Source organism: Glossina fuscipes, unplaced genomic scaffold (genome assembly GCF_014805625.2).
Source record: "Glossina fuscipes isolate IAEA_lab_2018 unplaced genomic scaffold, Yale_Gfus_2 0, whole genome shotgun sequence".
Lineage (NCBI taxonomy): Eukaryota > Metazoa > Arthropoda > Insecta > Diptera > Glossinidae > Glossina > Glossina fuscipes.
In genome coordinates, this window is record NW_023998414.1 from 1944822 (window position 1) to 1960905 (window position 16084).

Here is a 16084-nt window from a genome sequence, read left to right on the forward strand (position 1 = left end):
CAGACTAGTTTTTTCCACGTATTACTTTAACAAGTTATAAGCAATTGGTGTATATTATATCTTTAAAATAATCAATAATTTTTTAAGCAAATAATTTACTCTGAAACAAAGAAAATAAATTTAGTTAATAGTAATCATTTGATGTGTTAATAAAATGTTATATTTTCAAATACTGGTAACTTTGCTAACGAAAAGTGACAGCAATGACACGTATTAATACAATTGCATTTCGGCAAAAACATAACAAAGTAACTTCGTTTTTGTTTTCTCTTTGCGTTCGGTTTCATACGTTTTTCTGATTTCGCTGGTTAACAACGTTTCAATTAGGTTATCTTTCTTCTCACATAAAAGTTAAAAAAATATAAAACTTTTCGATAAATCTTCAAATAAATCGACAAAAATGAAAGATCATTTGGTGATATTTCTGCTAATATTGCCCACAATTATTTGTACATTCAATACCCGTAAGTTTCAATTGAATAATTGAGTAGTAAGTTAGCGATATCTGTGGCCAACGCGGCAATAATTCTTAACTTTATATATATTATTTCTGATCGAATATTATTTCAAATTTGAGTTTTGTTAGATTTATACAAGTTCGTGTTATTTTTGTTAGATAACAAATTGTTTGTTTATGCCGAGGATGAGGCGATCGAAGACGATATCGTGGAAGTAGAGGTTGAAGATGGAGCGGTCACAGGCGATGATGCAGATGCGGATGATGATACCGAGAGTTTATCGTCGTCATCTCCATATGCAGACACATTCTTACTCTTTACTAAGCCCACTTATAAACCTGGCCAGCAATTGGATTTGCCGGGCGGAAAACCAGTTGAATTCTTAATAGGCTTCACGAATAAGGGAACAAATGAATTTATCATTGAAACGGTAGAGGCTTCCTTTCGCTATCCGATGGATTTTAATTATCATATACAGAATTTCTCGGCTGTGGCGTACAATCGCGAAGTAAAACCTGGTCTGGAAGCTACAGTCTCTTATTCATTTATGCCATCCGATCAATTTGCTGGTCGTCCGTTCGGTTTAAACATTGCCTTAAATTATCGAGATGGCAATGGTGTGCAGTATAGTGAAGCAGTTTTTAATGAGACTGTCCTAATTTCCGAGGTAGACGAAGGACTCGATGGGGAGACCTTCTTTTTGTACGTTTTGCTGGCTGGTATTGTAGTGTTGTTATTGGTTATTGGCCAACAGTATCTATTGGGCTCTTCAGGCAAGCGTAAACGAGCGGCAGCAAAAAAAATTATTGAGACTGGTACAACTAACGATAGCACAATCGATTATGAATGGCTGCCCCAAGAGACACTGCGTGCCTTACGTAAGATATTCTGCGAATATTTAAAGAAAGGAAAAGAAATTGTAATTTTTTTTTACTTACAGAGAAATCTTCACCTAAAAACAAAATTTCAAAAATCTCACCCAAACCGATTAAACCAAGCAGTCCTAAGCAAAGTCAAAGTCCCAAACAAAAGAAGACTGTCAAGCAGCAATAATTTTCTTAAAATTTGCCACGCCATCACTTTTTACAACAATTCATCAAATTTTTTTCGGATGGCAGCGACACTTGCTCCTATTGCCTTTTTCGAGAAATTCTCTAAAATAACATTAAATAAGAATATGACATTGATTAGCGTTCATATAGTGAAAGGAGCTTGCAAAGAGTTTGTTGATTAGTTGCTGCTGATTACATTGCTTTAGTTTTTGATGCATTATTTTTGTTTTTATAATCTTCGTTTACAGAAGATACGCCAATGGTTAAAAGGTTTAAGTTTATAGCGGGATCACAATATTTGCAGGCAATTGTAATCGCGGAAATGTTTTCCATTAATTAAACGAAAGTGATTTTTATATGTTTTAATTTAAAGTAAAGCGGTAACATTTGACTTGTATCGATTTAGCTCCTGATATTCTTTAAAATCTAATTAATGTATTTAATTTAATAATAAAAGATTTTATAAAAACAAAATAACTTAAAAAGAAAAGACTACTCATACCATTTCAGTCTTTTTAAGTTAATATAAAAATTTAAGTAAATAAAAAAATGGAAAAAATTTGAATTATAAATCAAAAGTTGACATTTTTCGTGAAAGCAACTTTCCACCTCGCCTTGGCTAAGAAGGGGCATCACGATAAAGTTTTCAACGTTTTCGTTGGCTGATAAACTTGTTATATAACTATTGTTTTTATATGTAAAGCGAAAAGGATCCGTAGCATTAATTGCTTCCTTCCATAATTTAAGCTATAGCCCTTCTGTTATAAAGGTATATGGATCAAAATTGCAGCATTTTGTTTTTGTTTTGGTAAAAATGCAGATAATCGAGACTAGTGCACTAGCTTAATGTATATACATATATAAATGTTAATATAAGGCATATTGAAAATGCAGCAAGCAAATTAGGTAACTCGACTTTTGCAAATAAAAACATTTATATGAGTGGGTGTGGTTATGTTTTTTAGCTGTGGGAAACAATAGCCATCTTATAACAAGAAAATCCGTAAATGCCCACTAATCGAATTTCTTTCACGTCTGGGCGCAAACAATGAAGTTTATAGAGTCCCGGAATAGATTGCACACTCTTGAGCCAGCAAGGTATTCAGAGTCGCGATTAAGTCTTATCTGCCGATTGCCCGTCCATAATTTTTTATTAAAACTCCGGCATATATAGTTTTAGCTGGCATTGCATCAAGCAGAACCCCTGTCTTTCAAGTTGCGAACCATACCTACCTTTCTTAGTCCGTTCTAATTGTGTTAATAAACAACGATAAATTTTATTTGCAAATGCTTTGCTGGAATAACTTACTTGCTTGCTGCATAGACGCAATATTTCTTATATTGGTATTAATGTCGAAATAATTAAAGGATTCATTCATTGCTTAGTTATATTTTGTTTTGATGGACATTTATTGTTCAATGTTATTGTTGAATTTGAAAAAAAAATATGTTATATATTGTGACGAAAATAGTATCCTGCAGTGGAAGTATAACGCAGAGAGCTGTACGTAATCGCAACAATTAATCAAGTATCGGAAACATCGGGGACATAACGCATAACGCACGTTTCCTATCAGAAGATTGGTCAACTTTCCTATAACACTGAATGCTCACCTCAAACTAAAGTTGTCTTACATTCTTAAGGACTTGAACATCAAGTACACCAGTAGGATGTATTATGTGTCAACTTTCCAGTAGAATATTTCTTTCATAACATGTATCCAAATGCGGGTGCTACCTACGAACACAAAATTGTCGAATTGTGGAAGTTCAGCGCGTATCCTAGCTCATAAATGAAAACATATTCCTTTAGCTCTAATTCAGATTAAACAAGTGAGAAAGAATCTTGCATACCCACTACTATGTTTTTCACATTCTGCTTTTATTTGATACGCATATCACTGGTATTATCAAAAAAAAAAACAAAAAGTAATTGCGGTGTCTGCCATATTAATTTTAAAATGAACCCACTTTTAGGCCGACAATATATCCTCATTTGAGGAGTGTACAAAATCATTTTAAACACTTTGTCTTATTTGCCTTATAGCAAATAAGCAGAAAAACCTCAAAAAGTAAAAAAAAAAAATAAATAAAATTTAATTACTTTTAACTTTGTGTGAGCATGGCGAATGTTTTCCATATTTGCACGTAACGTAAATGCGGTCAACTTCTAACTTTTAGATATTCCGAGTAACGAGCAAAAATCCCAAAATCTTTGTTAAAAAAATGCGGAGTTGCGTTCACTTTACGCTCCACTGTGCGCTTCTGTTCCGACCGATTTGGCCTATTTTTGAATATCAATTTGCGTGCAGAAGCTTCCAATGTTTCTACTAAATTTGGAGTCAATAGCGCCATTTTTGCGACCAGGATAGTGCCAACAACACATACCACACAGACGGACAAACATGGCTAAATCAAGTCAGAATTTCTTGTTAATCAAGAATAGGATCACTGAAGTTTCCTACATTGTTGAAAAAGCAAAATGAGTACATCTTACAATGGTGCGTATAAAAAACTTGAAATGCTTTCATGTATTTGTATTTACCCTTTCGACACGTGACGAATATATGTTTCCCTACAGAAAGCTGATTGTCAATGAAAGCCGTCTGTTTAATGATTTAGTTACTTTCGGGCTCTCGAATTTTTTTTTTTTTTTTTTTTTACAATGCGCAAGCGTTTATGGTCCATGATAATTTAAGTGCGAGATTACGAAGATTACTTGGCTTTCATGTCAACACTTTTTTATCATAAAATTTATACTAAGCTCTTAAGAATTAAGTTTTACGAAAATGCTGGAAAATTATACTAAAATTTTTATCAATTCTGAATGAAATCATTCTGTTCATGTTATTTTTTTAGCTTGGAATGGTTTTGCATTTTTTTTTTTTTTTTTTTTTTTTTTTTTAATTTAATAAATTATGAAAATTTTTATTTGTATTAGACATATATATATATATATTATGATTACATAATGAATATTATTGTTTAATTGATGGCTCTATTAAATTCGTTTATCATTTTTGTAACATATTTTTCTTCCTCTTCGATTTCTTCTTTCAATAAAGCTCGCAACTGCTGTAAATTGGGCATTGACTTGCAATTGCGAACGTTTAGTAATGTCTTAAATATTGTTTCCCAAAGTCTTTTATTGTGATAGCGGGGTATACGGGTTTTATGCATCCAGATACCATCCGAATTCTTTTCAATATCCATATATTTGCCGTAAAGTAGTACATGTATAACTCCAGCCAAACCATACAAATCCAATTGATATGTCCATGGTCGTCCTTCGCGCATTTCCACACAATTAAATGCTTTGTCGTTATGAACGTAGGAAAACGTTTGCCCTTCTTTGAAAAGTTTCATATCGATAGAAACACCAAAATCGATTAATTGTAGCATTCTATGAGTAACAGGATAACATAACCTACAAGAATAATTATTTTCTTTACATTAAAACAAATAAGAAAATAAAAAAAATAAATAAATAAAATTCAAAACTCAAATTAAGTATTTTGTGCAGATGTGCGACAAGAGTTAACGTGTGCTCCTGCCGTGGAGGCTTAACGATACGATGCTCGATGGCGTATGGAGTGAGAGAGCGTCACTTACGCCCCACAGGGCGCAGTAAAGGAGCAGTTTCAGATTAAGGGCATGTGTCTGGCGTGTCCTTCTCTCTGACGGGGCACGGTCTGTCTAACACATTTTGTTCAATTGGTTTTTTTTTTTTTTCTTTTTTTTTTTTTTTAATGCATCTACCGTGTACTAAAAAATTGATGAATTTATGTAAAAATACGAGTTCTTCAGAATCTTTGATCTTGATCAGATATTTATTCATCTAAAAAAAAAAGAAAAAAAACAACTTTCAAAATGATCTATCACTTGGATAATAGAGGACAATCTTTATAGATGGGTTGAACCCAATCAATATGGACGAAACAATTTGTGAAAAGACATAAAAGCCTTTCCCTGCGCGAAAGCCGATGACAAATGCTGTCTTAGCAACAGCGCAAAAAGAATTAACGGGATCGTCATATATATTAACATATTTTAGTTGTTATTAGTTCGAACTTAAATATACTTCCAGATTTCACTAAACACAGATATCACTGCTAAAAATTAATCTACAAAGTCAAACGATCGCGTAAGTTCGAATGCAATAACGGAAAATGGCTTTAAATTGCATTCTTTTGCATTGACCTGCATCGAGGAAGAAAAAATTTCGAAACAGTAGCTTCTACTTTACTAGAAAAGCTAAAAAGAGATTTCCATTTTATTTTTACAATTATCGTAACTAACTATTCCATTACAATTATGATGACTTACTTGTTCATTAGCAGAATATTATCGGCTTTTATATCGGCGTGAATTATGTTAGCGGCATGTAAATGATCGATTATTTCCAGTAATTCAGTGGCCAATAACATGACCACATATTCATCCATATTTTTTGTGGTCGATTTTTTGATTTTATTGCAAACAGCTATTAGTGAGCCATACTGGGAGAAATCTGATATTAATATGCTCGAATTATTACCAATTAACGCGTAATCAATAGCCATATACGCTGGATACTAGAAATATCGAAGAAATATATAATGATGATGATGATTAGAAGGATGAATTAATTTCTAATCGATTTCATTTCCATATACCATTTCATCGAATACGCGATCCTGTATTTCCAAGCAAATATAATATTCCCAAAGGTTTGGCGGTCGTTCCTGTTTTAAAGCGCACAGCTGGCCAGTGTTTAAATTTTTACCACTTTAAAAAATGAACGACAGTAAACTACTAAAGATTATGTAATGATTGATAAAGTATTCTTTCTGGTACAAAAAAAAAAAAAAAAAAAAAAAAACCCAAACAAAACGCGAGCACAGCATTAATAAAATCTTCTTTTTATTTATTTTTTTTTTTTAAGTGTTCGATGCTAATCCGAAAGACAGTTTTCCTTCAAACATTACAAAGGCTCGTACTTTGCTCGTACTTTGTGTTTCATCATATTGTAAGAGTAAAATATTAAGAAACATTAGTTTCGAAATAATAAGTAATCAATCATCTAAAGCATAAAATTGATTGATTAGTTGGTGAAAAGAGCCTTAAATTTTATGCTTTTTTTTTTTTTTTTTTTAAAATTAATAGAAAGGTCGTCCGTGTACTTACCAATATATTGCACCGTAGGCACCTGAATTAATGAATTTATTAACCTCAAAGTTAATGTTACCGATGGTGATAATATGTTTTGGAATTAGGCGTGGAATTTTCGCCATTAACGTACATGTTTGCAGACCTTGAATATATTGAGTGAACGTGACCTGTTCAAGATGGGCTTTGATTAAATCAATACTGAAAGGATTTACATCTGAGCTATTATCAGTGAACTGTTGATCAGATATATTATCAGTCGCATCGTGAATGTACTTGTTATTTTCGGGTGTTTTGGTATCATTATCCTCCCAAAGATGTGTAATGACTTTTGGAGATTTAGGTGTTTCTCTATAATATATACTCATTTCGTCATCATACGTCTCATTATCCCCGAATGATTTGTCTATTGTTTCGCATTTGTTTATTTTAATATTCCCTAAGCTCAGATAGGAGTTTTTCTTTTCTCTAACATTATCGTCGCTAGTGTTGGATCGTTCCGGTCGTTGTGTGTTCGAAAAAGCATTGACAGAAGAATCTGTCGCACTATGTGAAATGTTGTGCTCTTTAGTAGTTCGTTCAATTTTTGATAAATTTTGATTTACACAATCATTTTTCTGTTGCTGATAGGGCTTATCCTCTATTATTGAAAAGTCCGGCATAGAGGTATCCTTCAGCTCAGCGTGCACTTTAGACGTATGCGCCATACCTTTTGATTTTGTGCCAGAGCAATAAAAAGCCGCTGAAGGCACTTCATCTTCGAACAATACATTTTCTTTATTCTCATGCGTTTTTAACTCTAAATCGAAGAACTTTTCAATATCAGATTTGCATAATGATATTTTTTGTTTTGGAGGTATATCGGTGAAGACTTCAAATAAATCTTTTCGATAATGATCGTTTTCATTCGGCATTGCCGATTTTATTTCTTTCTTTTTCAAAACCGGTTTAGTAGACATATCAAATATGTCATCATCATTGAATTTGCATGGTGTAGGAGGGGCTAAGAAGAAGTTCGAAAAGTCTTCAGATTCATCTGTTTGAAATTTGCTTGGCTTTTGCGGGAACACTAATATATCGGGTATTGTTTCAGTCTTCTCTTCCTGAAATTTGCCACCACCTAATCGAGAAGTGAGCAATACGTTTGTAGCAGTCTCGGTTTTTTCTTCCTGAAAACGTATAGACGGCATTTTAAGAGAGAGACATTCTGCAGTTGGTTCTTTCCCTTCCACGCATGAAAGATTTACAACTGCATTTTTTTCGCCTATGGCGTCGTCTTCATAAATAGAAAAGTTGGAAGCTGAAACTGGGTTTGCATTAGTTTTAGACATAGCTCGAAGTTCAAGTGGTTCAGCAGAAACGTTTTTGCTCGCGATATTTTCTTCCTTCGAATTGGATTTCATATTCTCTTTACAGGGCGATTCCGTCTTTTGAACTAATTGCTCTTTTTGCGTTTTTTGAGTGGAGGAAGAAGTATTTTGCAATTCAACTCCGTACTCTGCAGAACTTATTGTGGATTTGGTGGAGCCCGATCCTTGCTCCGAAGTTTCTAGGATCGTTGATAATTGTTTACAAAACGGTGAAACGCCTTCATGCATATCTAGAGGGGCATTAAGAAGAACGACACGTTCTTGACTTTCCATGCATGGTTGTAATAATCGCCTATCAGTTGGCGATACAGTCTCTTTAAGAATAGTTCCAAATTGCCTGTGAGAAGTGGTCTTACATGGAGGCTTAGGCGTACTAACTAACTGAGCCTTCAGAAACAGATTAAACGTTTGAGTTGAACAACTTTCGTCCGCATCAAGAAATCCTTCTGAGGGGCAGTCGGTCTTGCAATTAATAGCTTTGGTATTTGGCCTCGTTACCGTGTCTTCGAAAATATCAAAACACGGTGCGTGTTGTTTTACTTCCTTAATATGGGGTACTGCAGGAGGGTTAAATTTGAAGCTATTTTCAAATGGTGCAGCCGAGTTTATTTTGCTTTCGATGCAATCGTCCGGCTCTGCAGATTGATTTTTAGCAGCGCCTTCTGTTTGTAGCGAAGCGTCTGGAACTATGTTTCGTTTTGATGTATTAACTGTAGTTTGTGTAGTTACCGTTATGTCGCCATAATCGTATACTGGTGATCCGCTTAATTTTGTTTGAACTGCTGCTAAGACACTGGGCGCCATCGATTTTCGTGCAGGGAGGAAGCTTTTACGTCTTATTTTCGCAGTGTTATGGTCAAAAATTGTTTCCTCCATATCGGTTGGGACCACAATTGTTTCGTTGCGTTTAATTTTTTTGGCGTAGAGCTCTGCAAACTCATATTCTTGCTTTGCAATTGGATCATAGATTTCATCATAATTGAGTACTAAATTATTTTCTTTTGGAGGTACATAAGTCTCGTTAGGCGTTTGTCGTATTGATTGTTTCGCAAAATGTGGATATTGACGTACATTAAAATTGGGCCCGTTACGCCAATATATATCTCTTTTTTTTGTGAAATTATTTTCAATATTTCGTAGCTTAAAATTGCTATAGGCCTTAAGTTCTTCTAATTGAAACTCAACATTCGGCCTGGGATATAGCATATACTTTTTGTATTCGGGTAAACTACCTTTATCGGGTGCCTCTTCAATCGTAACAGGCACGATCCATTCTTTTTGTGGTTTATTTTTGGGAAAGAAGGGTTTCGGATATTTAAATGTCATATCAAATTCAGATTTAATCGGAGCCATAGGGAGAGTTTGCGATTCATCTTCTAAAATTTTAAAATCCCGACTTAATGTCGCATTTTTCCGAAATAATTTTCCAGAATTTTTATCCGTATGAGATTTGTTCCAAGGACCTGCCTCCCGTTCATTTTCTTGATTGCGAGCGACACTAATCATTGAAGTAATCAAATTTTTAACCGTCTCGCATTGACCAGTATCATTTGCGTGCTTTAACTCAATTGCTGTCCCTGGATTGTCATTCTCATCTGTTATAACTTGAACTTGTTCAAAACTGCTTTTCGAAGTAGTAGAACGATTAACCTATATATAAAAAGTATTATGAAACAGTAACGTTATTATTGTTTGTATAACTAAATAAATTCTAATTTCAAGACAAATGGAACAATAATAGTAGTTGTTAGAGCCGCACCCAATGGATTAGAGTTGCACTAACTATATTCATTTAGATTGAAAAGCACAATTTAACAAGCCACACAAGCGAAATTCGTAGAATGTGAGATAAATATCTATTAAGAAGTTTTATTCTTCTTTCGATTTTAGAGAAATATAATAATACCTGAACTTAGATAGAGATGGAAACAGTGGTTCGTATAGTCTGCATTTCTCATAAATTTTTACTTTAATCTCCGTTCCCATCATAAGTTACACAAATTTATTTATAAATATTTAAAAGCCAAAATAGAAATAAACAAGTAAAAAAAAAAGAGTCATATTCAACATATACCTCGGATGTCCAAATGCAAAACATTTTGTTAAATGTGGCTGCGTCATTTGCGCGATTAAGATGATTTTTACCATGTACTTCCAGCCCGAAATATTTATGTCAATTGTAATGTCAATATCTCTGATCGCGTGAGGCACACAACATGCATAACATTCTCTATGCTATGGTTGTTAAATCCCAAAGAAATTTCTATGTTGTGCATTTAAGTTTTCTGTCCAATTTGTACTTTTAATCTCCTACTCAATCTATGACTCAATTTTAATTACTCTACTTTAAGCAAACTTTTCTTTAAGAAAAATAAGCAATAACAAAAGTAATATATATCTATTATATGAAGCTAAGTACTTACTTTTATTGTGCCTGGCATTGCATTTTTTATTACAGAACCCGTGCGTACACTTCCAACATTATGTTTTCGATGAAATCCCTTTAAGGAAGCTAAAGCCGAACGTCTTTCACTTAACTGTCGATTGGTTTCTTCTTTAATTGTTTCATTTTCTTTATATAATAGCCTTTGGGCCACTGTATATCCAAAATGTTGATGAGCTTCTTTTAAATCTTCTAATGGTTGCGCACGACAAGCTATGCCTTGTCGAAATATTTCATCGGCTTTACGGACATTCCCTTCCAATTCGTAAGAATAAGCCCAGGATATGTAAAAATCGGCAACCATGCCACCAAAGCCTGCTTCAAAAAATCGTTGATAATACGCAGCCGCATCATTAATACCATCCATCTAAAAACGTTTAGGTTAAATTTTCTCATTTAGACAGATTTAAAAGAAATTGAAATGTTTTTAAAAGACATAAAAATCTATCTGGCTGGTAATCATATAGAGAATCTATGCAAATTTATTTAATAATTGATTGATATAGAAAAAGGGCGAAAAAAAAAAAATTACATGTTCACGTCATTATTTCGAAGAAAAATTGTAACTAAGTAGAGAGGAACAATTTTTTTTTTCAAAAAGCATCTAACTATAATTATTACACCCACCACTGTAAGATTGGGATATAATTATTTTGTTTTTTTCAATCCAAAAGGAAGCTTCAGAGACGCTAGAAAATAAATATTCTTGATCATCGTGAAATTCTGCGTTAATTTAGCCATGTCTGTCCGTCTGTAAGGTATGTGTTGCTGGCACTCTTCTGGTCGCAAAAATTGAGATATAGACTCCAAATTTGGTAGAAACATTGGAAGTTTCGATACTCTACTCCTTGCGCGCAAAAATGGAAAATATCCGCCATGCCCACACAAAGTTAAATTTTGTTTTTTATCACTTTTTTGAGGTTTTTCGCTTATTTATCGTAAGACAAACAAGACCGAAGAAGACCGTTTAAAACTATTTTGTACATTGCTGCCTAAAAATGGGTTAATTTTACAATGAGTATTGTAGACACCGCGATTAATTTTTTTTGTTTAATACTACTGATATCAAATAAAATACCAATTCTTAATAATACCAACGATATGGGCTCCTAGTTAAAGAACTTTGCGAGTTGAATGCGAATAACATAGTGGTGGGTGTGCGAAATTCAGACGCCGCCGAATATAACTTTCTTACTTGTTAAATTAGTCAAGCCTACCTTTAAAATCAATTGCAAGGCCCTTGCAAGGCCAATTTTCTTGGAGAGAAAGTTATGTACTGAGAGAGATGAAAACCAAAAAGATAGGAAACGATAACGACTGACCGTGAAACATTCAAACTGGGTGCGAAATTAGGTCAACAAAAGCAAAAAAAATTCTTCTTATACATAAGAAGCACTTTACCTTAAAGGCGCAGACATTGACCAAAATATCGAACAAAGCGCATCTAATAATTTCTTTGATAGCAACGAAGACTCATTGTTGATTGTAACACTTCTATATACATATTTATGACTCGATATTGAATATAATAAACTTTTAAGATTATAGTTAAACTTACAAATTTAATGAAAAGTCTTATCATCCTTCCATCTTGATAATACCGTTCGTCGCTTGCAAAATAATCTAAACACTTCACAAGTACTTGCTTTAATCCCGATTCTTTACCGCCCGAGGGAAAACTTTGTTCAATCCAATCAATATAGTTATACCAGGCACTTAATGGATCATCTCCTCTATAATTATGAATTTCATTTTCTAGTTCGCGCCGTCTCAACGTAAGTTCTTGTGATGATTCCATGGTTAGCGATGCTTGCAGAACACTCGCATTACGACCTGTCGCCAACGGTTGTATATTTTCCTTTGCCTCATCAATATTCATTGTTGTCAATGTTCTTTTCTTTTTTCTTGGAGATTAATGTAGTTTAGAGTTTTTTGTCAAATAATTGCTTAAACTTATAGCAATAAAATAAATGAGTATTTTACTATATATACTAAAGTATGAAACACAGTAGTATTAGGATAGAGTACAAACTATTAAACAATATACACAAAATATGTAAATGCGCCAAATTTAAAAAAAAACTCGAAGAATTCTTCTGCGTACATTTATGCTCTTTACTACACACAGAGTTGCATTGGCGAAAAGCACGCAACTACATATATGTGCGTGCATAAAAGATTATAAACTTTGGACGGATGAAAACATAAGCGACATATTTTCACTTATTGGTATAATACTAATGGAAAGATTCAAAATCGCAATACTATGTGAAATTCTCTACACACGGTTCCTAAAATAGTACTTTCTGTTTTTTTTTTTCTTGGGCGTTTTTACTATACATTAAAGAAGCATTTAGCATAAGAGGCGGCACATTTAATAAAGAGAAGTATGTAGAAAAACACAATCCAGAACCATGAATTAACCATTTAAAAATTATCGAAACTGCTTTCAATTAAGGGTCGCATTAAATTATGTTAACTATTTTGCATCATATAAAATCGTAAATTCGTGGGATGTAATGATGTAACAATAGCAAGTATGTGCTGTTTCATTGCTCTAATCCGCAAGATTTGAAAATTTAAATCAATATAATGACAGCCTCGTTTGCAATATATTAATAGCTTGCTTAATGGCTGGGGGGTAATTATGTAAACAGGTGATCATCGCCTGATTTTATTGAGGAGACAAACTTTCCAATATTTCCCTTCAAATTTTCGATTGCATTTTCTGAACAACTGAGAGGGATGTAAAAAATAAGAGCCAAATTGATGTTTATTTGATTTTGTACAAACAAACTACATATACTAAACAATAACAGGCGTGTAAAATGAAATGAATAAAAAATTATGTAGAATTTGTGTTAGCATATATTTAGCTTAATTTAGTTCGATATTTAAAAAAAAAATTGTACTTACTTTTACCAAATCTTTTTCTATTTTTATGAAATTTTTCTAAAATTTTGGAATTAACAATTGATTTTCTAACAGCTGTTTATATTTTTATTTTACAGCTGTTTTTTTACAAACGTGAGTCTAACAGAGAGATTTGTGTTAATTTCGCTTGGTTATACTCAATGCTAATGCAAATTTACTCTCAGCGACAGCAATTTTATTGTCGCCAAATATGACGTAATTGAAGGAGCACATTTGGCGATAATCGCCAGCAACTTAGCCAATATGATAAGATACTCTTGGCAATTATCGCTTGCTTACTGGATTACCCGCCTAACTTGAAATATGTGTAAAACAGTACCAATAAATAAAGACAGACCTGTTAGCCTTCTATAGATATGAACGAAAAAATTAAATGACATAGTAGAATTTTCGTAGGCAGTTTTCATATTCAGTTCTTATTAAAAAATTATATGCGCTGATGAAAAATAAGAAGATATTAGTTACAGGTGCCGGGCAAGGTTAGTGGATTATTTTATAAATGTATATTCATTATAAATGTGTGGTTTCGATAAATATTTATGTAGGAATCGGTAACGCCTTATGCAAACAACTTGCTAATGCCGGGGCGTGTGTTATCGGTGTAGGACGTAACCATTTAGAGCAGTTAAAGGCAGATTGTCCTTCCATTGAAACTATAAAAGTTGATCTAAGCGATTGGCAAAAAACCCGTGACGCCTTGGCTTCGGTTGTTCAATTGGATGGTCTAGTCAATAATGCGGGCGTGGCTTATATTAAACCTTTTTTGGAATTAACAGAAGAAGATTTTGATAAGTGAGTTTTTAAATGTTTCGTTCAATTTTTCTATTTGAAAATCTTAGAGTTTCGCCCGTGGGGCAATTTTAAAAAGGGATTTTTTAGCAATAATGTATGTGATTTTATAGCTTATTGACTAAGCAGATAAGGTCGACCGCAGTGTTACCTTACTATATATAATTCTTAATCTGTCTTCTGAAGTAGTGACATGTCCATTTCTCTTACGGGATTTTCAAAATTTTGCCTATTTATGAAATAGATCTCCTAAGGAGGTCTAATTTGAAACCTGCTAGGACAAATGTCTAATCACTTGATACTTTGACTTTACTATTTGGTAATGATTTTAATAACATATTGCTTTTCTTTATAAATAGATGAATGTGTGGTTCTTTTCCCTGAACATTTAATAAAGATGATGTGTTCTCAATCAACCAATGAATGTAGCGATTCCGATTAACTAACGAAGATTCGAAAGATTATACCTTGCTAGTTCACTACTTATATCGGAAAGATAAGAAACACCTGTGGTGTTCAATATTAATTTTTCGAGATCTTATATCTGGTCCAGTAGTAGTCAAAGATAATTTTCCATTAAATCAAGCATACGTTCTCTAGGACCTTAACGGTAAAAATTCATGATAAATGTTCTTTGTGAGTTACGCAAGACGTCATAATTTTTTTTGAAAGAGTTACACGATATGTAGCTGTTGTATTAGCTTTTAAACACCTGTTTTCTTGCTATACCTTTGATCTGCACGAAAGAAATTGGGTTCACAAGTGTCCTCTTATTGGACTCTGACGCAATCTTTGATGATTTCGGGAGCTAGCTGTAAAATAATTGGCTATTCCACCAAACTAATTTCAATTTAGAATTCTTTTTATCATACGCTATAGTGTCATGGTATTCAATCTTATATTAGAAATGCCAAAAAGCTTACAGTTAATAATTTCTACTGCGTTTGTACATTTCAACAAAGATGCTTTCATACAACCCCAAGGGAATACTTTCGATTTAACTGACTCTTTACTTATGTAGATTATTTCGATTATTTCAAAATGATCAATATTTGGAACGCTATAATGCACTAAAGTCATAATTTACAATTTTAGCACTTTTGATGTAAACATTAAAGCTGCATTTAATGTAACTCAGATCCTATTACCCCAACTAAAAGATGGTGGCAGCATAGTGATGGTTTCTTCATTGGCAGCATCACGTTCTTTTCATGGTCATGCCGTGTACAGCGCTACTAAAGCAGCTTTGGATTCTTTAACGCGATCGTTAGCTTTAGAATTGGGACCGCGCAAAATTCGTGTGAATTCGGTCAATCCCACAGTTGTATTAACAAAAATGGGTCGTCAAAACTGGAGCGATCCGACAAAAGCAGAACCCCTCCTTGGTCATATACCACTGAAACGCTTTTGTGAAGTTGACGAAGTGGTTGCTACTATCATCTATTTACTTGGCAGCCAATCAAGTTTTGTAAACGGTCATCATTTAAATTTGGAAGGCGGCTATTCGGTATCGTAACGACCATATAAGATTATGTTTGACTAAATTGTTTCTTTTTACCTTTTTTTTTTTTTTAATTAAACAAAATTTTGAATATTGAAATTTGAATACATTTCGCACATATGTTAAACATTAGCATAATCTGTAATGTATAGATAATTGAAGCAATGTTAAACCTAAACCTAAAAAGGGACTATGATTGGATTGATTGACACGAGTTTGTCATAAACGCTTGATTAAAAGAGACTGTTATATTATACTACTATCGCGTATTCCCAATTATATATACATTTATATATATATATATATTTAATTATTATTCAATCATGTATGCATAACATGTATGTAAAATATGTATATGGAAAAAATACTTATTCCTTTTTTTCAACTAA

At 33.2% G+C, this 16084-nt stretch overlaps 3 protein-coding genes across 3 annotated transcripts; 2 read left to right on the forward strand and 1 right to left on the reverse strand.

The window, feature by feature from the left end:
- The first annotated feature begins 285 nt into the window (after positions 1 to 285).
- On the forward strand, positions 286 to 1974 carry LOC119632993 (translocon-associated protein subunit alpha). Its single transcript, XM_038026175.1, has 3 exons — positions 286 to 464; positions 617 to 1336; positions 1399 to 1974. The coding sequence occupies exons 1-3, from the start codon at positions 401 to 403 to the stop codon at positions 1509 to 1511; spliced, it is 897 nt and encodes a 298-aa protein (XP_037882103.1). The 5' UTR covers positions 286 to 400; the 3' UTR covers positions 1512 to 1974.
- A 2521-nt stretch (positions 1975 to 4495) lies between these two features.
- Positions 4496 to 12534, reverse strand: LOC119643611. Its single transcript, XM_038042991.1, has 6 exons — positions 12030 to 12534; positions 10452 to 10838; positions 6677 to 9678; positions 6166 to 6277; positions 5837 to 6084; positions 4496 to 4937 (listed from the first exon to the last, which is right to left on the reverse strand). Exons 1-6 carry the CDS (start codon positions 12348 to 12350, stop codon positions 4496 to 4498), a joined length of 4512 nt encoding a protein of 1503 aa, XP_037898919.1. The 5' UTR covers positions 12351 to 12534.
- A 1232-nt stretch (positions 12535 to 13766) lies between these two features.
- On the forward strand, positions 13767 to 15990 carry LOC119636426 (L-xylulose reductase). Its single transcript, XM_038031761.1, has 3 exons — positions 13767 to 13884; positions 13951 to 14197; positions 15290 to 15990. The coding sequence occupies exons 1-3, from the start codon at positions 13845 to 13847 to the stop codon at positions 15708 to 15710; spliced, it is 708 nt and encodes a 235-aa protein (XP_037887689.1). The 5' UTR covers positions 13767 to 13844; the 3' UTR covers positions 15711 to 15990.
- Positions 15991 to 16084: the final 94 nt, after the last annotated feature.

What these genes read in the sequence shown, in the direction of transcription:
- LOC119632993 (XM_038026175.1), top strand. Translation starts at nt 401, where the DNA reads ATGAAAGATCATTTGGTGATATTTCTGCTAATATTGCCCACAATTATT. An exon ending in TATTTGTACATTCAATACCC is followed by an intron (nt 465 to 616) that starts GTAAGTTTCAAT and finishes TATTTTTGTTAG; the next exon opens with ATAACAAATTGTTTGTTTAT. An exon ending in AGAGACACTGCGTGCCTTAC is followed by an intron (nt 1,337 to 1,398) that starts GTAAGATATTCT and finishes TTTTACTTACAG; the next exon opens with AGAAATCTTCACCTAAAAAC.
- LOC119643611 (XM_038042991.1), bottom strand. Translation starts at nt 12,350, where the DNA reads ATGAATATTGATGAGGCAAAGGAAAATATACAACCGTTGGCGACAGGT. An exon ending in CAATGCCAGGCACAATAAAA is followed by an intron (nt 9,679 to 10,451) that starts GTAAGTACTTAG and finishes TTTTATATATAG; the next exon opens with GTTAATCGTTCTACTACTTC. An exon ending in AATATTCTGCTAATGAACAA is followed by an intron (nt 4,938 to 5,836) that starts GTAAGTCATCAT and finishes TTATTCTTGTAG; the next exon opens with GTTATGTTATCCTGTTACTC.
- LOC119636426 (XM_038031761.1), top strand. Translation starts at nt 13,845, where the DNA reads ATGAAAAATAAGAAGATATTAGTTACAGGTGCCGGGCAAG. An exon ending in AGTTACAGGTGCCGGGCAAG is followed by an intron (nt 13,885 to 13,950) that starts GTTAGTGGATTA and finishes ATATTTATGTAG; the next exon opens with GAATCGGTAACGCCTTATGC. An exon ending in ACAGAAGAAGATTTTGATAA is followed by an intron (nt 14,198 to 15,289) that starts GTGAGTTTTTAA and finishes TTACAATTTTAG; the next exon opens with CACTTTTGATGTAAACATTA.